This window comes from Pinus tabuliformis, chromosome 5_2 (assembly GCF_031772625.1).
Source record: "Pinus tabuliformis cultivar Carrire ecotype Pingquan chromosome 5_2, CPIR1, whole genome shotgun sequence".
NCBI classification, from domain to species: Eukaryota; Viridiplantae; Streptophyta; class Pinopsida; order Pinales; family Pinaceae; genus Pinus; species Pinus tabuliformis.
This window is the reverse complement of record NC_142306.1, coordinates 165704042-165725731: the sequence shown is the minus strand read 5'-3', so window position 1 is coordinate 165725731 and position 21690 is coordinate 165704042. Positions and strand designations below refer to the sequence as shown.

Below are 21690 nucleotides of genomic sequence, written 5' to 3'. Positions count from 1 at the left end.
TTCCTCTTAACTATTTTGAAGCTAGTCTCTAGAGTAGGTTGTGAGAAAGAGGCCAAGGGGAAGCAAGCAGAGGCTTGATTAACGATACCTCCCCTTAGGTACTAACCACCCAGTGCCTCCGGCGCTGTAGACACTGTGGCTCTGACGACTGCAAGGTCACCGTGTTAACCACTAAAGAGGTGCTAGGCTCCTCAAGCTAGATGAGAAAGGTGGTCCTATTATTTCTATCAACCAAGCTTATGCTTGGAGGTAAGTTATTAATGCAATACTAATCATAGGATGCTTAATGAAAAATTATTGAGTGCTTCTTGAGTTAAGATTGTTTATGTTAGGTACTTAGTTATAATTTGTCTTATGACGAGGAGTACTTAATAACAAATTAATGATGATCTTAACACAAGATGAAATGTGTTCAATATCACAAATGCCAACAAGATACAAAATATATCTAAATGCTCAATAATCAAAGATCCACAATAGATAAACAAGAGAGCACTTATCCACTTATAACAATTAGCTCATGAGACAATACAAAATGCCAATGATGATTATCCAAAGGAGACAATAAGATTGTAAATGTTCTTAGCCAATATTTCTCCTCTTCAAGACAATTGTTAAAATATATGCAATTAGATTCACCAATCCTTAGATCTTATATCACAACGATTACCAATTAGATTCTCAGTTCGCCAAGATCATAAATTTCTCAAGAGACATTCAATGATATTCTTTAAACACAATTGGAACAAGACACTTTAATGCCAATTAGAGGGATAGAAACAATTTGATCCACAAGATGCCCAAAATAACTTAAACCATTCAACACAATGCCGCTTGAGATCAAAGTGCTTTAGAGAGTGAGCTTATTAGTGTGAATTAGGAACTTATTGAGGTTACACAAAACAACAATGTTAGTGCCTTTGAAATTTCAATTAGCCCAACAATAAACTCACTTCAATGCTAACACAGCAATAGAGCATGAATAGGTAGAAACACTTTATGTTTTTTATGTTCTTATGATGTCAAATGATTTTTAATAAGCAATTAGGACAGCAGTATGTAACTCATGAATTATTCTTATGGCAAGTATGTCAAACGGTCCCAAATTACTTATTTCTGTAAGAGCACTTTAAATGAAGATGCAAACCATGAGAAGACACTTATGTCACTGTTAGGATCAGACTTCAGCAAGCTTGTGATAGTCACCAAATTTTCATAAAATCAAGCCCAAAAATAGATGCCCAATTCATGCAATGATTTATCAATGTGTTAGAGCATGTGAGAGTTAATTTTATGTTGATTCAATGTGTCTTTTACCACTGTTATGAATGATTTGATCTTGTTGTAGCAAAACAATGAGAATTAGAGGGTTTAGAGATCAAACCCTTAGGCCTTGAGGCCTTGAAGATGGATGGGGTACTTGCCCACAATTTCTCCGACCTGCAATCACCAAGATTATGCCCAGTACTTCTGCAAAACACACCAAGAATCATTCCATAAATGAAATGCTTACCCACAGTGACAAATGAGAGGAAGAGAGGGCAGAATGAAGGGCTTAGAGGGGCGGGTCAAGGGAGAGAGCCTAAGAGACTCACGGCAAGCCTTGGAAAGGCCTCCGCTAGGCTAAGGGAGGGGCCAAGAAGCTTTGAAGGGCTGCCACAAGCACTATGGCGGCAGCGGCTTAGAGAGGAGCCCACAAAGGGCAACGGTAGGGGAGGATAGGCCTTGGAAAGGCCACGCTCAGCCTCTTGAAGGCTGCAGCTTAGGAAAAAAGAGCAAGCCGAGATCTAGAGGAGGGAAACAAAGGGTGGCAGAGGGCTAAAAATGCAGGAAGGAGGGGGAGAATGAGGGTCGAGAGGGTTAGGGGAGCACTAAAGCCCACGATAGGGAAGGAGGAGGTAGGGAAAGGGAGCGAGGGGAGAGGGAGGCCCAGAAAGAGCCTGCGGTCAGGCCTTACAGGCCTAAAGAGGGTTGCCGCAAGGCCTAATAGGCTTGCGGCCAAGGAGAAGAGCCCTTAGAGCTTGACAGCTAGGGCAACAAGGACCATGGCAAGGAGAGGAAGGTTGACGACAGGCTTCAAGGGGCCCAATTCGACCTAGGAAGGTTAACGTTGGGCCTAGAGGCCCTAAAAAATTTCAAAACCCTTGCCAAGAACTAAATTTGCTTCAGATCTACAATATTGCTCAATTTCACTGCAAATTCCTTGATGTTGGCCCTGCAAAAATTTGGAGACTAGATCTTACCCTCAAGGGCTTAGATCTAGCTCAAACCCCAGCAAATCTTCTTCAAATGGCTTGGATCTCACCTACAATTCCTTTTAGAGTTTCCATATTCATTACACTCATAACATTGTATCTTTGACATATCGATCTTCTTCTTTTTCCGAGGATCAAAGTTTCCAAACTTTCCTTTTCTCCTGGTCATGGTAGCATATGCTTGAACTTGTTCATTTGATCCAACATCGTTTTTTGCCTTCAACCTAGTTTCTTCAATCTTACATAATGACCAAAGTTCACTAAATGGAGTGGCTTCCTTCTTTCCATAGATACTTGATACAAAGTTGCCCCATTCATCAGGTAGTGCATTGAGCACAACGGTGGTCATTTCTTTATCGGACATTATTTCTCCCAATTCTTGTAGTTGATCTCTTATTTGTGATACCTTCATAAGGTATGAGGCTACCCCTTCATCCTTTGATAACTTCATCTTGTATAACTTGGTTCTTAATGATATAACTTCTCTTGCAGTGCTTACGGAAAATAGTTCTACCAGCTTATCATAGATTTCTTTCGATTTATCCAACTTTGCTACATTAGGAATGAGGGAATCCTTGATTGATTCTATGAAAATTATTTGAGCCCTTATTTCCCCTTTCATATACTTCGATAGTGCTTGAGCTTCCTCTTGTGATGGTTTGGAGATTGAACCCTTAACATGTCCAATAACTTCATTCTCTATGAGGATCAAATCTATCCTCTTCTTCCATGCAAGGAAATTTGATGAACCAACCGGTTTGTTGCTCTCCTTGCAGAATGAAGTGATATTGATAGTAGATTCAGACATAAATAGAAAAATACTTACTTGACAAGTGAAGATCCTCCTTTTGTAGATGATATCTTCAACTTGATGCCTTCTTGATGATATAGATTCCTTGATGATCTTCTTCAAGGATGTTTAAGATGTGATCTTTGCTTTAATGTGAGGGAGACCACCTTCATTTCTCTGATAATGATGCCAATGCTTCAAATGTAAATTCCTTCTTTGAATGGAGGTAGGGTCTTTGAGGTCTTCTTCTTCCACAAAGTGTTGATCCTTCTAGCTGATATGATCATTGAGATGAGATGGTTAGTCCTCTTTGATTCTCTTTAGATCCTTTCTTCAAGATGATGTGTGGATTGATCCTTCTTGATGATCTCCTTGTGCTCGGTCCCCATGTATCCTTCTTCAATTGATGATCTTCAAGCTACCTCTTCTTGTCTTGTTACCTCAGCTTTGATACCATGTTGAGAAATCTAGGGGCAGCTAGATTAGGTGATTTCTCTTAATTTGATAACTGCTTGTGATGTCTTTTTACTTGACTTGATTAGCTTCTTCTTCAACTTAATTATTATTGTATATTTTATCATCAAACAACTACCAAACAATAAAGATCAATGAGACAAGAGGACACAAGATATAGGCTATCAACGAGGGCCAAAACCTCTCCTCTTGAGAGGAAAACCCACTAGAATTCTTCTCTTCTTATAGAATCTTCAAATGACAAATTCCAGGACCTAAGACCCTTGACAAAGACCCCTCCAAGACCAAGTCAACCTTCCTTCTTGATGAGTTTTCCTTACACAACTTCCAACAACAAACTTTGACCTTCCAGCAATAGCTTTGACCCTAGCAACTTCTCCAACAACTTCAACCCCAGCAACTTTTCAACAAATCTGACCCCAAACTTTTCGAACAACTTCGACCACAACAACTTTTCCAACAATTTCGACTTGCCCTGCAACTTCCAACAATTTCGACTTGCCCAACCACTTCTAGCAATTTCGACTTGCCCAGCAACTTCAAGTAACTTCACCCTCCAGCAACTTTCTAGCAATTTTTACCTAGTAGCTTCAGAATTTCGTTGCACTTAAGAAAGAGAGAGACCCAAAACTTCGACTTTATTTTCCCTTTTGTACTTTGCTTGCCTTGGACTTCTTCCTTTTGAGACCAAACTATTTTTCTTGCTTCTTCATATATGTCTTGGATGTGTGTTCTAAATGAGGTCGAATGTCTCTTATAGATAGGCTTTCTAGGGGTACAAATTGCTTCCTTGAGGCCGACTTGATCTCTCATGTAGGCCGTGTTGGAATTTCTAAGTTTAACCTGTTAGAAATTCTTCCTGTACTATCTGGTTTATTTCTTCCTACTTGTTTAATTACTTAACAAGTTATTTACCATGTAAATACTGAAAATAAACACAAGTACAATATCAACATCTACATATCATCAATTGAAAGAAAACAAGCACACAAGTGACACCGTTATTTTTGGACCAATGTCCCTGGAAAAACCCAATGCGGGAAAACCGGTGCAGCTATTTAGAGGGTTTTATTATTATGTAGTTTTCAGAATACAACTAGGGTGCCAGAAATGGCTCACCCAACAGAGAATGCCCTCGGCAGTAGTACCTCTCCTCGAAGACAGATATTCTGGTTGATTAATCATCGGATATACGATCCCACAGCAACAATTGCAGCTTCCACTGTTCTGCGTCACTCTGATAGGGACTGCGTCACCCTATCCGACTCACCAACACCCAGTCTGCCCCATGAAAAATCCTCCCAACGCTGCCTCTTGGCCTTGTGTCAGCTTTGCTAGCATCTGCGCAGCTACTGAAGCCTCTGCATCAGTCCTTAGACCCTCTACGTCACCCACACTGGCCTCTCCTGGCTCTGCGCAACTCCCAGCTACCTCTGCGTAGCACCCAGCGACCTCTGCGTCAACCTCTTCGGGCTCTGCGCTGTCTTTCTGGTACCAACTCTGCCTCTCTACTATGTATTCAATGCCCCTTGCTGCTGATCACTGATTCGATTTATCTTAAAAAACCTCGCTCTAGAAAATCGAATGACTGATCACTCTAGTGAATTCTCCAACTGACCCTCAAGCCTCCTCTTATACTTTTCTCGTTGGTCCATCAACGGTCGAGATTAAATCTCTAATAAATGGCTAAGATTAGATTTGGCTTGATCCATGACTTTTGGAACCTTCTAACCCAGTTTTATATTAATACCCATTAATATTTTATTTTTCCTAAGTTTAGACTTAGGAACTCCATTAAAAATATTAATTATTTTAATATCTCCCAAACCAGTTAGAATCTGCCCAAACCATTTCTGGGTCTTGGAGATCTCATGTGCTTTAGTCTCTCCACCAATTTTCATGGCTAGAGCACATCCGATGCTACCCCAAATCAACACTCCCTCTTAGCGAGGATTGTGCTCTGGTAATACTCCATACTGAACATCACCCTGATTATCCAGCATCGGTCCCTGTGCTGATGCTAGGCCACCCCACCCAACATCCTTTGCACTGCTGCATCCTATACTGCTACCCATGGCCCTGCCACTGCCACTGTTGCATCTGTACGGCAGCTCCCTCTGCATCCTGTACTGCTGCCCATGGCCCTGCCACTGCCACTGTTGCATCTGTATGGCAGCTCCCTCTGCATCCGTGTTGTTGTTGATCCATCATCCTAGCACTACATCTGCATTGCATCCCCTCTCATTATGCTGCATCGTGCTGCCCATAGCACTGCTGCTGCTAATTGCTACACTGCAATTCAATTACTGAGAAGTAAGTCACTGATCCACCCAACTCTGACATCCCTGTGAGGCTAGTGACACTCCCGATGCTGAAGCTCCCTCTGCCGCTAACAAGTGCTCCCTCTACTGACCTCTGCGCTGCTGCAACAACTCCCTGCATCTCGCACCATTACACACGTCTTTGTGCCATACTGCACTGGTGCAACACTCCCATGCCTCTCGCACTATTGCAGCTTGCTAGCCTCGCGATGTTTGGGGACTCCTGCACTGTAGCACTCTCTGCCGCTCCATCCGCATTCATCTCTACTGGCATCAGCCAGTCCTGCTACTCCTCTTCAGGGCTCCCGTAGCAAGGTATAATCCAAGTGGTTGGGTACCTCAAGGATGCTGCCCCTCATCGCCTTAGTCTGTCTGACTACAGCTCGATGTCTCCCCACTTCTTCTCAAGTGGCACATGAGCACTCATGGCACAATCGTCATCCTCCTCGGCTTCTTTCTCCGCCCTCGCTGGCGTTGCCTTAGTCTCAGAAGTCTCTCCCTTACTCTTCTTCCTAGGACGCTGGTTCGCAAAATGAACCAATTACCCACAATGGAAGCATTTGACCTTGGAGAGGTCCTTCTTTCTTTTCTCCTGCTTTCCCGCAGATGCTAGAGCCGCATCCTCTTCTTCCTCCTTGATTCTGACCCCTTTTCTGCTACTCCCCACCTTGGTCACTCGTTTGATCTCTTCTTGACGAAGAGCTGCCCACAGTTCCTCCCAATCTGGAAGGCTCGACCTGCCCAGTATGCTCTAGACAAATACCTCCCAATCCTCTGAGACTGCGTTCAATGCGGTCCTCACCATCAATTCCTGATCCAGCGTGGCCCCTATGGAAGTTAGTTGGTCACAGATCTCCTTCAATCGACTGAGGAAGACATCTATCTGCTCTCCCTTCTGCATCTGGTATGACTACAGCAGATTTTCAAGTAACATCTTCCTCTGCACGGAAGTATGCTGGTACAATTTCTTCAAGGCCTTCCACATCTCATTTGCCGTGTCCTTCTCGGCAATATGCGGCACCACATGATCCTTGACCCCATCAAGGATGATGCACTTTTCCCTGGCCATTGCCTCCTCGTACTTCTCATTTTCAGTTGGGTCAACTGGGATCGCTATTGTTTTCAAGGCGAAGTCCTTGATGCGATATCTGTCTAGAATGGACAAGATCCTGGCCTTCCAGACCACGAAGTTGGATGCTCCATCCAACCTATCCTGATCTCTCAGTCCATTCACGGCCATTATGCTGCTCTTCTTTCGACTCCTCCGAGTCTCTCTACTTCCCTCCTGGAAGTCCTCTGTTCGACTCCTGCTGAGTCTCTCAACTGGAAGTTCTTGGTTCGACTCCCTCTGAGTCTCGATTTCCCTTCTGGAAATCCCTCCTCCTTGGTCTTTCCCTGTTAGGTATTGTTCTGACCACAATACCCCATCAGCTTCGCTTTGCAAATTACCTGCAGCCACCTATACCCCAGCAACTGAAGGATTGAGCCACTTGGTTCTGCGCAATCCTGGCACCGGCAAATCAGCTCCCCTAGCCAACTGCGTCAGCCCTTCTGGCCTCTGCGTGAGCCTGATTCTGCCTCCCTTAGCCTCTGCACTGCCTTCCTCTAGACCAGAATGATGACGCAGTCATTTTGCGTCACTCCTTCCTCTGTCGCCTTCTGCACGGATCAGCTCTATCACTCGAGACAATTGAATCTGCTACTACTGCTCTGCTAGTTGATGCCTTTAGTTATCCTGTGCACTGCAACCACGCTCTGATACCATGTTGGAATTTCTAAGTTTAACCCATTAGAAATTCTTCCTGTACTATCTGGTTTATTTATTCCTACTTGTTTAATTATTTAACAAGTTATTTACCATGTAAATACTGAAAATAAACACAAGTACAGTATCAACATCTACAGATCATCAACTGAAAGAAAACAAGCACACAAGTGACGCCGTAATTTTTGGACCAATGTCCCCGAAAAAACCCAATGCGGAAAAACGGTGCAGCTAGTCAGAGGGTTTTATTATTATGCAGTTTTCAGAATACAACTAGGGTGCCAGAAATGGCTCACCCAACAGAGAATGCCCTTGGCAGTAGTACCTCTCCTCGGAGACAAATATTCCAGTTGATTAATCACCGAATGAACGATCCCACAGCAACAATTGCAGCTTCCACTGCTCTGCGTCACTCTAATAAGGACTGCGTCACCCTATCCGGCTCAATAGCACCCAGTCTACCCCACGAAAAATCCTCCCAGCGCTGCCTCTTGGCCCTGTGTCAGCTCTGCTAGCCTCTGCACAGCTACTGAAGCCTCTGTGTCAGCCCTTAGACCCTCTGCATCACCCACGTTGGCCTCTCCTGGCTCTGTGCAGCTCCCAACGGCCTCTGCATAGCACCCAGCTACTTATGCGTCAACCTCTCCGGGCTTTGCGTTGTCTTTTTGGTACTAACTTTGTCTCTCTGCTATGTATTCACCGCCCCTTGCTACTGATCACTGATTCGATTTCTCGTAGCAAACCCCGCTTTAGAAAATCGAATGACTGATCACTCTGGTGTATTCTCCAACTGACCCTCAAGCCTCCTCTTATACTTTTCTCGTTGGTCCATCAACAGCGAAGATTAAATTTCTAATCAACGACTAAGATTAGATTTGGCTTGAACCATGACTTTTGGAACCTTCTAACCCAGTTTTATATTAATACCCATTAATATTTTATTTTTATTAATATTTTATTTTTCCTAAGTTCAGACTTAGGAACTCCATTAAAAATATTAATTATTTAATATCTCCCAAACCGGTTAAAATCTGCCCAAACCATTTCTGGGTCTTGGAGATCTCATGTGCTTTAGTCTCTCCACCAATTTTCATGGCTAGATCACATCCGATGCTACCCCAAATCAACAGGCCGACTTGGTGTACTTTGTTGACAAGGTCTTGGAGGGTCTTTTGTGACTCAAATAAGTTTCTTTTACACAATACAAAATGCCCAAAGGGGTCTTACATGTATGACAACGACTGTTTTGACTTCATGATTCTATGACAAACCTAGCACTCAATGGGTGCTTGACCTACAAATAAATTCACCTTGAGCATGAAACCCATGCATCAAGAATGACAATAATAAATTTGTTTTCTCTTTAATATCAAATACATAAAATCATGATTACAATAGACATTATGAAGACTGAACCTAGTTGCACTTTTCAACAGTAACATCACACTTCTCTCTCTTAAGAAGTGCACACTAGATCTCTTGTACTTTTCTCTTTGATGCAATGGATATTTAGTGGAGCAAATTGTCTTGGGAACGAACATGTAGTTGAAGGGGTCGGATCTGTCAATCCTGATGATAGCTTCCAATCCCAACAACTGGCTTGGGGATTAGAGAGAGGCTAATTCAACAGGTTAAGGTGAGCCTCTAGATAATTAAAGTCAGTCACAGACAGAAGTGGGCTAAAATAAGAAGCAATAACAATTTATATAATAAAAGAATTCATTGTATTATATTTGCATTTAAGAAATGAAATTCCCATCAGGAGACTGTTCACATAGATTTCAGTAGGCCTGCAGATATATATAAAGCGACACATTTAATTGCAATAAACCTAATTTGATCTGTATGACAATTTTTGAAACAAGTAAGATGACATTATGGTTGCATAAGTATACCTCAGCTCATGGCAAAAGAAAATGTCTAAAAGGTAGCTACAAATAATGAATATTCAAGCAATGAAATGAACTTTCAAGAAAAAAAGTTAGAACAAGGAAATTAGAATGCCCGGGATTTTACATAAGCCATCTGAAAGAATTAAAATCATCCAAAATACTTACAAAGTATTAACAATATGAATAACTATGAAATTAACAATAATGAGAAATTTCCCCAGTACTCAATCAACACACAGGCAAATAAAAAATATATTTTTTCTTAAAGGTCAGAATTTCATACCTCACAAATTTCTCTCTTTCACCACCCATAACCTGAACCTTTATACCAGTATCACGGAAAGACATGTTGATGCACAAGTTCAATCAACCTTGAATCTGCTAATGGATAATTGCTTAACTTGTCCAAAGGCTCTCTGACCAAGAGAAGGCATCTGATTAGTATATACACTATGTATGAATCAAAAAGCATAAATGTATGGTCTTGTGGTTGCCATGTTCATGCACTGTTGGAACCCAAAGTCTAATACATTAAAGAAATGAAGAAACTTGAAATGTGATTTAGCCATGCACATTTAGTCTTTACACATATCCTAAGAGACTCCAAGGAACTGATGGTATACAATACCAACATGAAAGAGCACCTTCTAATAGAAATCTATTCTCAGAGGTGGCCACTCAGCTAAAATGCAACAATAGATAAATAATATCAAACAGACATGGCTTGTCACAACTAGCTTCCTAGCACCAAACCAAACATTGAAAAATATGTATTGGAACAAACAGGCAAACCTTTAGTTGACAGTTTCTTCATAATTTTGAGAAATTAAAGAAATCTGAGAAGTGTTAGCTTTTGGTTACCCCTAGTGGTTATTTTAGAGATTGCATGAGGGTTGAAGCAGATTCATGCAAGGATAGGTGCAGCATGTGGGAGAGATTCCCTTACACCCATATGATAGAATCCCTACACTTGTGACGCTTGGCATCTCTATTTTTGGTCAGTGTATGGTTATGACAGATTCTTCTTACGCATTATGCCACATTTATGAGAGGAGTTACTCATGCTGAGGGTATATTCCTTGAGGAGAGATTCCTCATTACATACGGCAGATGATTCCTTTCATAAAAGAGATTATGAGCCATTGCTTTTGTAACCACTCTTCCCTCTCTTGTCAAGTTATTGACTTCGTAAAGGAGGGCACACTAATTAGGCTTATATACAGTGGGCTTGAGTATAGTGATTCTACCAAGAGAGTACCTTAGGCTTGTGATGGGCCATTGTAGTCCCTTGAGGATAGTATTGTAATACTCCTATTGTGTGAATGAGAGGATAATAATTGTTCTTCCAAACTTCTGTTTGTTTTACACAATGTGACAGGGTGACACCATATGAAGGGTGCCACCATCACACTTTTCAGAACTTTGCGGGATGATATTTTCATGAGATCTTGGCTTGACTTGAAGATGGTGTTGCATGAGTATGCTTTGTTCATTTTGACTAGAGGATGTTACACGTAGGTTCATATATGATGGTTCTAACTTCTATCCCTCCAAAGGATGGATGATAGTAGCATGGAATGAGTAGTGGCTTATGTGTTGGATTGTCTTGGTACCTAGTTTTCTCTTCATGATGGCATATCTTAGTTGATGGAGGTTTGGGGTTAAAAACTTATGAATTCACTTGATCCATATACTCCTTGGTTCATGTACGATGGTTTTAACCCTCCAAGGGTTGGATGCTAGTAGCACGGGATGAGAAGTAGTTTATTGTTAAATTTCTAATACCAGTCTAGATTAATTTATACCTCAACAATTTTTATTCCTAGAAAATTATTCAATAAAATTCTAAATTGCTATGAAAAGAAATCATTGGTATTTAACTTCTGAAATAAATTATTTGTAGTGGAAAAAATAAAATCAGAGAGATCAATCACATCACAACAATAAATATACACCCATAACAATTTTCCTTCATTAAAATCATCAGGAAAATCTGGGCCTAGACCCATAGATAACAATACACAGAAAAATGCACAGCTAGAACTTGTAACTTAGCCCCCACTGGAAAAACTAGGCCCAAGGAATTCAGCCCACCAGAAAATTGACCTCCTAACAAATTCGACCCTAGACAAACTCGGCCTCCACGACCAGCAAATCAGCCCTCTCCTTTCCTTCTTGTATGACCCCTGCGCTATCATGTTCCTTTTTCTGGCTTCCCTTATTGAGTGGTCAGGATGGACTTCCAGGGTTGGAGACAGTTAGGTCAAAGGAGCAAGTTTACTCCATCAGCGGACCCATGGGCTTCTGGAGGGGCTTTATAGGGTTTTGAGGAGTTTCTATGGGATCTGATGGCATTCGCTTAGCATATTCCATCATCTGCATAGGTTTCCTTTTGTTCTGTTTCATTCCGACAACTTTCGAAAAACAGAGTTATTATTGAGCGTAACTCAATTAATTACACTTAAGTTGGCATTCCGGGAGGAATACTTGACAGAACACCTTAGTGTAATAGCTCGTTGGAACCGTAATGAGAAGATCTACAGGATGAGATGGTGGAAAGTGATTTTCAGTGGCCTAAGGAGGGATGGTGGCCGATTTACCATTTTCCCAAATTAAAAAGGTATTTTAATTAAAATAAAAGGAGGGGAAAAATACTAAGTGATTAAAATAATAATAAAATAAAGGCTTCTTGAGGGGTCCATCAGATCTATAAAATAGGAGGAGACCATATGGAGACATCCTTGGGTTGAGTATTTTTCTTGTGGAGAGGTTTGGAGAACTAGGAGCTCCCAGCTTCAGCAGTAGCCCCAGGACGGAAACCCACGGGTGATTCAATGAGAGTGGGTGAGTAGCCAAATCTCCCCTTGGTGAATTCATCTAGAATTCACAGGAGAGCTTAGCAGTTGCATTTTATTTCAATTTTGGAAGGCCAGTGCAGCATTGGAGCAGATTCTTGAAGCCAGTTTTTTATCTCAGCTATATTGGTTGTATTTGCATGTAACCCCAGTGTATCTATTATAATTAAAGCTAAGATTGTTCCTGCTCATTGTGTTATTATTTGCAATACTCTATTTGATACATTTTTCTGTTAAATGAATGGAAATTTTATCTAAAATATTTTGTTGAGTTAAATTTCGAGGAACCGCCAAATTTTTCAATTTGGAACATTACATGTGCACTCAAGCAAAATGGCCTGCTGGATAAATCAACCTCTCCACAACTCAACCTCCTCTATGCTTTAGCTATTAGACCTCTTGATTTCCTGAACTTGGCCTCCTGAAAATACTCCGGAAATTTCCTTGCACTCTTCCTCCCATCTCTTCAATCTAGTTGAGCCTCTCACTCTAGAGAAAATCACTTCCTCCATTTGTGTGTCTTCACCTCTCCTTTATGCTTATTTTATAACTTCATTAAGCCAAATCCATAACAGTAATCTCCTAAGTGATTGACGGTCGAGATTAAATCCTTAGTAATTTATCTTTAGTAATTTGGCTTAATAGTCCACAATAATTAATTGACTTTAATTATTGTACTTTTCTAAATTAGACTTAGGAAAGAAGTCATAAATCACTTACTCCACCTAGCAAGCACTGTAATGTCCCCATTTTCAATTTCCCCTATCGTACAACCAGGGTGTATTTCCAGGGTATGTGATCGCCAGGCCACAAGAACACGATTATATCATCAGGGGTCCAGGAGGGGTTTTGAGGGGTTTTACGGGATTTGATGACATTCGCTTGGCGTATTCTATCATCTGCACATCTTGCTTTTGGTTCTGTTGCATTTTGATAATTCCCATAAAACGGGGTTATTATTGAGCCTAACTTAATTAATTACGCTTAAGATGGCATTCCGGGAGGAATATTTGGTGGAACACCTTAGTGTAATAGCTCGTTGGAACCAGAACAAAAAGATCTACAGGATGGGATGATGAGAAGTGACTTCAAGCGAACAGATAAAGTATGGGGCAATTTAGCAGTTTCTTGGATTAAAAGTGACTTTAATTAGTCACTTAATTAAATAAAAGAAGGGGAAAATGATCAATTCAAGGAAAAAGGTCAAAAGTGACTTAAGTGAAATAAAATAAAATTAAAAGTCACTCAGATGAAGACAAGGGAGAGCTTCTAGAATAATCTTAAAATAATCAAAATAAAATATTTCTAGAAAATTGGAGATCTGTCTATCAAGTCATTAAAAGGAGGAGGAGGTGATCATTTGGGACATCTTAGTTTGGTTGATTATTTGTTTAAAGAGAGGTTTGGAGAATGGAGTTCCCAACTTCGGGCCGCAACAAACCCCAAGACGAAAACCCTTGGGTTTCCATTGTGTGTGTGTTGGAAGAAACCCCAGCACTCCTTGAGGAGACTTCATCCAAGAGTTTCACAGAGCTTCAGCGATAGTGGAGTGAGGATCTGAATGATCCTCAACTGGTGCTTCATTTCTTCTTATATCTCAGTTATTTCTATTGTCATAGCATATATTATATAAACAAAGTTGAGTTTCCAGTATCTGTTCCATTTTCGCTAAATTTGCAGTGTTTTCTCATTCCCATTATTTCTGCAATTTTGTGAAATTGCCATTGTTGTAAATTTTCAAAATTAAAAATTAACGGAACATCTTATAATATCCCGGAATCATTAGAAATTTATCTATTTGGGATATTATAGTGGTATCAAAGCTGGATTTCCTGCCAGCCTCAAGATTTCTTACTTGCAGATTAGTCCGTGGATTATTCTTTTGGGAAGTGACAAAGAGAAATTAGTTTTGGCGATCTCAGATTCGTTCTCAAGACTGTGTGATTTCAGGGTTTATTGTAAAAGTTTGTATTCTCTAAAGTAAAAAGGATCGAATCTCCAAATCTGAAGCAGAGAGGAAGGGAAGAACGAGCATATTCATCCTACAATTATATCAAGCAAGGGAGGCCAAGTAGTATTGTTAAAGAGGGTCGAGTGAGTTCTCTTGGTCCATATCTTCCACACAGGTCAAAGAAGTTAATTTCCTTAGGAATTCGTGATCTGTGGCTTCTCTCCAAAGGACCAAGTTCCCCGAGGGTCAATTTCTACTTGGAATGACGTATTTACCATTATTCCCACCTTCAGGACAGTTGGCCAAATTCATCAAGCCTAGAGCAAATTCTGATCATTTCTCTAAGACTGAAATTTTGTATTTGTTCTTTGCACATCAGTCATTTTCCTGTAGCAAATTGAAGTGTTGTAGCAGAATTTCATCCAAAACCCAAGATACATTGTCCAAGGGGCCAAGTTGTCTTTGTATGTGCTCCAAGTGTTTCCATATCAATGAAACAAGAGATATTCACCTCTGTATCAGTTGGAGCAAGTTCCAAGTTTTACCATTGACATTATTGCTTGTAATTTCTTGAAGATCAACCTCAATAAAGTCCCTGTTTTGCCTCAGATATTTGTCATTGTCAATTCTCTTATTTTGCATGTGATATGTTTGATGAAATCTTTGAAGTGTTCGCTGAAGAATTTCTTCAAATTGTTTGACGAAAGTTTGCACATTAATTGTTTGTCAAAAGTTGTCAAAGAAAATTTGGAACTCCTAGTGCCAAGAGGATGAATTTGGTGAAAGGGTCCAGTAAATTTTAAGAGGCCAAGTTGGGATTTACTTGAGTTATTCGCTCAACTTGTCTGACTTAGTGAATTTCATATTCCTTGCATAGAGAGACAGGGCCAAGTCCAAAATGTTCAATCTCCTAGCCTCTCCTGTGATGGTGTCTCCTCAAGACCTCCTCCAATTTTGAAGCCATTCTGACTGTGGAGTTGTGAGAAAAGCCAAGCCCTAGCTCCGAGATCAAACTTTTCCCTAGCATCCCCAAGGCTAGTGCCTTATAGGATCAATTCAGCATCTTTAAGTAAATATTCTTTCCTTTATCCTTTCCCTTACCTTGTCTAGGTTAAGAACATCATTGGATGCTAAACTCCTTCCTCCTAACCTAGGCTAGGTCCACCTGGTCCCGTATGGTCTCGTTCCTTTGAAAAGGCAATTCTTCAAGAACCATCCAGGTTACCAATTTCAATAAGAATTTTAGGTATTGGGAAATTCTTCCACAAGTCATATTCCTCAAACCTAACCCTCAAATCCTCCCATCCTTCTCCTAGAAGACATTGTACCTTACTTAGAAAGCAAGCAATATTTATCCTTCAACCTCTTCTGGAAAGGGATCATTTAGATCACATCATCTCCACTTGTTGATTTATCCTTCATTGGTGACTCCATAATATACCGGGTTTCCTCCCATCACTGAAATTCTGTAAAGAGTAGGGAGCCTTAGCTGAGGTGACAGTGGGCTAAGTCTCCATTTGTTTCCCTTGGTCTAGCATTTGCCCTTTAGGGATCCCCTTTAGGTCCCCTGCTAGTTTGAGCAGTAACAAGTCCCATCCATCAATTTTCCCTCTCTCTCTTCCCTCCATGAAAGCGTACTATCCAAGGGAAGTATATTCCTCTTTGGGGTGGCCCCCACCTTCCACTATCAAATCGATTTTGCCTTTTTTTTCCTATGTTGGATCCTTCTTTCTCCTCAAAATTGCAAGTGGGACCCCTCAACCCACTTTGCCTAAGTTGCTATCCAAAAATTAACAAAATTGGTCAAAATTGATATTTTAGGTTGCTAAGTGGGAATATCACAATCCTCCTTGCCAAGATGTTGTTTGTCCCCAAGCAACTACAAAATTGGATGTTGTAATATCTGCGCTCCTTCCCAAGTAGCGTTCTCATCTGGCAGGTTCCTCCATCTAATCAGGAACTCCTTGATGACCCTGCTCCTCAATCTCCTCTCCCTACTCTCCAAAATAGCCTCAGGCTCCAAAACTAGATGCCCATCATCATCCAGTGGGGGCAACTCCACAGTGGTTGTCACATGTTGTCCTAGTACCTTCTTGAGGCACGAAACATGGAAGACATTATGCACCTTGCTCCCAGGCGAAAGCTCTAACTCGTATGCCACCTTGGCAACCCTCCTGGTCACACGATATGGGCCATAAAAGCGTGGTTGTAGCTTCTTGGCCCCCTTCTGTTTCAGCGTAGACTGTCTGTAAGGCTAAAGGCGCAAGAAGACTAGATCCCCCACCTCAAAGTGCCTCTCAACCCTATGCCTGTCTACATACATCTTCTGTTGGTTTTGGGTTGTTTGCAAATTATCTTTGAGAGCCTTAAGAATGTCCTAGCTCTCCTGTATCTAATCTTTGGCCCTTGGGGCCTAGCTATCTCCAAAAACAATGTCAGTGAAAGATAAAGCATCATATCCATATAAAGCACGGAAGGGAGACATACCGATGGACATGTGATAGGTAGTGTTGACCATTGGAGGGGCACCTGAGGATTATTTGAAGACTCCATGCCCAAGGATGTACCAAAGGATGCTTGTACCATTAGAGATCATCACACTACCATAGTTTTTGAACTCTACTTCTTCTTCTTATCATTTTTTGTTGTACTCAAATTCCACAATCCCTGTGGGGCCAATGTAAAAGTGATACTAGTATGAGGAGTCAAATCATGTAACAGGCCTAGGTAGCCTGGGACCTTATCATCAAGTGAGTAATATATTGATTTATGGTAGAATCGGATGTGCTATAAGTCTCAAATTTTGTAGGGAGGCTTGGACACATGCATTCTCCAATACCCAGAAATCGTTTTGGGAAATTCCACCCGGAGACAGTTTTGTTAAAATAATTAATTATTTTTAATGGGACCCTAAGCCTAAACTTAGAAATTAAAATAATTAATGGGTATTAATCTAAACTGTGGGTGAAACTTCTAGAAGAAGGCATAGATCAAGTCAATATGATCCCAGCCATTGATTAGAATCTAATATGGGTCGTTGATTGACCAACGAGAGGATTATAAGAGGAGGCTTGATGGGCACTTGAAGAACAAATCAAAGACAGATACCCAGTTACCCGAGTAAGATCAATTTTCTCACTGGTCGAAGTTTGGCAAGAGAAAATCGAATCAGAGAGAAAGTTGCAAGTGGAAAAGAGAGTGAGGGAAATCTGCATCAGTCGGGAGTGCAAAGGAAGAAGACGCAGAGCAGAGGAAGGACAGCGCAGAAGTTGTGACGCAGGGAGAGACAACACAAGGGCAATTTGACGCTGGGATTGCATGGGGCAGTTTGACACTGGAACAACGTGGGAAGGTTGACGCTGGGACGCAGTGAGACACAGAGGGAAGAGAAGCACTTCTCCTGGATCAAAAACTTGTCAAGAAGTGTCTGTAAATTTTCTCACAGAGAATCCTCTTCTATTCTGTTGGTTGTAACTTGTACATGAGATTTTTGTTGAAGAATAATAAATAAACCCTCATCTGTTGCACCAGTTTTCCCACATTGGGTTTCCATGGACGATTGTCCAAAATTAACTGTCATCGTGGTTGTATTTGTGCCAGTATTTTTTTTTGCATTTACTTTCCGCAATATTTTTAATTGTGAAAGTTGCAATAGAATTTATTTCGATATTTGTCGTAAGAACACTATGAATAACTTATTTCTGAGTTAATAAGTAGAAGAAATAATATTAATCACTGTAGTTGGATTTCTATTTAGAAATTTTCACATGGTATCAGAGCTGAGGTGAAGCAAGAAGAAAAGAGCCGGAAGACCCAACATTGAAGGAAGAAAGGAATTCAAAATTCCTATAAGGGCAGTAATTCGAATCTCGGGGGGGTTTGCGCAATTCAAGCCAGGAGGACTAAATTTTCGTGGTAAAGCTCTCTCTGAGTGAGTCGACAGAGAGGTAAGATTTCCAGATTGAAATCTGTCAGCGGCAGAAGGAACAACGCAACAAAAGATTCAGTGAAGAGGGATTTCTCTGGTGGGGCACAGTTTTTTCCTGCAGCAGTTGCTGGGGTAGGGTAGCGTCAGAAATCGTTTGAAAATGGCACAAAGATGGATACTCAAAGTGTCCAAAAATTGTCTACTAGATTAGAAGAAGAATTTGCATGCTTAGCAAATTCATCGTCAACAAATGTTTGGTACAATGATAGTGGGGCTTCGGCTCATATGACTGGAGTACGAGAACATTTATCAAGCTATCAAGAAGAACAAATGGACTTCCAGATTACTATGGGAAACAGAACGAAATGTACTCCAGTAGGGAGAGGCACCATAGCATTTCAGATGGAAGCAGGGACCAGCATCCGAGCCACCAATGTTCTGCATGTGCCAAGATTAGGAATGAATTTGATTTCAGTGTCCCAGTTACAGGACAAGGGATACGATGTATACTTCATAGGAAAGAAAGTATACGTCAAACATCCAAGCTAGAAGAAGAAGAGACAAATTGGGACTCGAAGCAACAAATTGTATAGGTTGCAGCTTGAGTCTCCAATGGCACTGATAGGCAGCAACTATAATGGTGAAAAGGAACAAAATGAATTATGGCACAGGCGAATAGGACACTTACACCATGGAACACTGAGGATGCTCAGAGAGACTTGTTGACCACTACGTGTCAACGACCCATAGCAGTACACCCCCTGTTTTCGCAAAAGGGATAGAGCCTGATCGACGTGTCCGTGTCGTTCAACTATCATCATCAGCCTGATCATCATGTTATATTGTAAACCCTTTCTGCATGTGTAAATTGTAAATAATCTCAGCAGATCTGTGTCGTGTATGTAATTGCCTAGGTAAACCTATTTTTCTGGTGATGATCTACATTCCGGGAGGTTTTTTGTCTCACTGATCCATTTTCGGATGGTCGACAGAATTTTCCTTTAGCCTTACCCCAAAGCCAGAGTGGATTTTGTCACTGAGATCTTAGGGGAGTCCTAGTGTTCTAGATCGAGTCTATGTAAAAGTGATTTGGGAATAATCCTAACTATTTGGTTAGGTTATTTTATTACAAATTGTTTGGTTTGTTGGATTATACTTGTGTCGCATAATTGGGTAGTCTGTGAGGGTCTTTTGCAAATGGGTTTTTCCCCTTGAGATGTAAAAAGTGTGAAATCATGATGTAAAGTGTCTTGAGAGTTGGAAAAATAATTTATACCCTCATAAGTTAATTAATTAAACTTTCTGGCCAAAAATTTAATTAAAATCCTAAGCCAGAAATTTAATTAATTATAGGTCCTAGGTAGATTTAAATTTTCCAAAGACAAAATTCGTGGGTCCTTTAAAATTCAAATTTTAAAAGGTCTCAGGACTAAAGTAAATTAAGTATTTTGCTAAATTTTACGCCTTTGGTCCCTGGGATTAAGTCAAAGTCAAAATTTTGAGGAAATTAATTCAAAAATTTAATTTTTGAATTAATTAAAATCCATTTAAATGAAAATTTTGAATTTCCTCAATAATTTAAAATTTCGACGAATGAGATTAAAAGAAATTTTAATTCTCATCAACGGTCAAGATTGCTTTGACGAAGATCACTCGAACTAGCCGTTGGAAGATTTATCTTTAAATAGGAGGTCATTTGTCAGTTGAGATCATCCAATCTCTAAATTGTGTACTAAGCTCTCAAGCTCTCTTGTATACTTTTTTGAATTAATGCAAAAGTCTTTGGGGTTTCAATGTGTTGTAGTGTTCCTCTTCATGAATTTATGGTAACATTGTTTTAATTTCTGTTTAATATTATGTGAAAACTATCAATCAATATCTCTCTTAGAATAATTTGAATTCAGGTATCTTATTCAGTTTGTTGGATCTAGGGTAACATTTTTAATCTTGATTGAAGTAGCAGGTATCTCTATTTCTTCATAATTTTATTGTTGTTCTATTTCTCTACTTGATTTGATGGTTGATCTAGTGTTTGCAGAAGATCTCTCAAGTTCTCATTGAGCGTTTGGGGATAGTTCTCGGTTGGACCAGCCAACTCTCAACACATATTTTCTGAAGAGCCTACTTCATATAAGCCTCAAAATTTATCTAACGATAATCTTTTTTCTGCGGAGTATTTTTGGGCTAGTACCTCTCTAAAATTTCAAAATCTTTTAAATATTTTGTGGAAATTTTGATAGATTTGGCTATTAAGAGCCTTAGATTATCAGATCTGGGAGCGGAGTTGGACTCATACTCCTCAGATCTGATATATCTGCAAATTATTTGTATAGATCTGTAAATTATCTGTATAGATCTGTTATTTACTCGTGTAAATTTGAAATTTTGTAACATAATTTTGAATTTTAACACTTGGGTTTTTTGGGATTTTCTCTATTTTTGTACATATTGGGTATTGGGTTTTTCTCTTTTCACTTGTGCAGAAATAGATCTGAGAAATCAGCCAAGAAAATCTTCAGATCTGAGCTAAATCTAGACCCTAGAGAGCAAGATCTGGGCTCAAAGATTGTTTGCAGGAATAGATCTGAGAAATCAGCCAAGTAAATCTTCAGATCTGAGCTAGATCTAGACCCTGGAGGGCAAGATCTGGGCTCAAAGATTGTTTGCAAGAATAGATCTGAGAAAGCAGCCAAGTAAGTCTTCAGATCCGAGATTTTTCAAATAGATCTGGGGGTTTTGAGACAGATCTAGGCCCTGAAGGGCAATATCTTATCCCAAATCTTTTTACAAGGCCAACCATTAAAGATTTTGCAATAAATCTGAAGATCTGAAGCAAAATAATTTTTTCAGAACAAGGGTTTCAAGTTTTGGGGCTCCTAAGCCCAAATCTGTCTTCTCCTAGCCCAACGCTAGTTCTATTGGGCCTAGTGCTAGCTCTCATTGGCCCTAGATTCCCTTGCTCCATTTTTTATTTGAATATTTGATTTTATGAAGCTAATCATTGGTGGGTTTCACAGAAAATTTGGTAAAAATTTGTGTTTCAGATATTAAATTTTTTTTGCCAACTTGGGCAAGTGATCGTTAAAGCCTAGGGCCTAAGGGTTTGATCTTTAAACCATCTTTTTCCTCATTGTTTGCTATAGCAGTCATATACCTTTCTAACAGTGGTGAAAAACACATCTAAGTGGTTTGAAATTAACTAAAAAATTGCTAAATACATTAATAAGTCATTTATGTTTGATGTGTATCAAGAATTTGGCATAGATCTACATTTTGGGTCACTGTTATCTCTGAATAATTCTGTTTCTGAAGTCTGAAATATAATAGTGGAAAAATTTCATGTGGATTAGCCTAAAATCAGTTCCTAAGTTGTCTAATACATTAAGGAATTAATTTCTTGAGTTGGACATTCATCATTAGGCTTATTTCATGTTTTAATTACTGGTTGTAATAAGTATA

General features: G+C 40.1%; 1 protein-coding gene across 1 annotated transcript in view; it reads right to left on the bottom strand.

Annotated features, from left to right (window-relative positions):
* LOC149158069 (cyclic nucleotide-gated ion channel 1-like) overlaps window positions 1-21690 on the bottom strand; it is a 418588-nt gene that overhangs the window by 383417 nt on the left and 13481 nt on the right. Inside the window, exon 2 of the mRNA XM_089436102.1 lies at window positions 9781-9913. Within this exon, the coding sequence (XP_089292228.1) occupies window positions 9781-9845 (65 nt within the window). The 5' untranslated portion in view covers window positions 9846-9913. The remainder of the gene's footprint in view (window positions 1-9780; window positions 9914-21690) is intronic.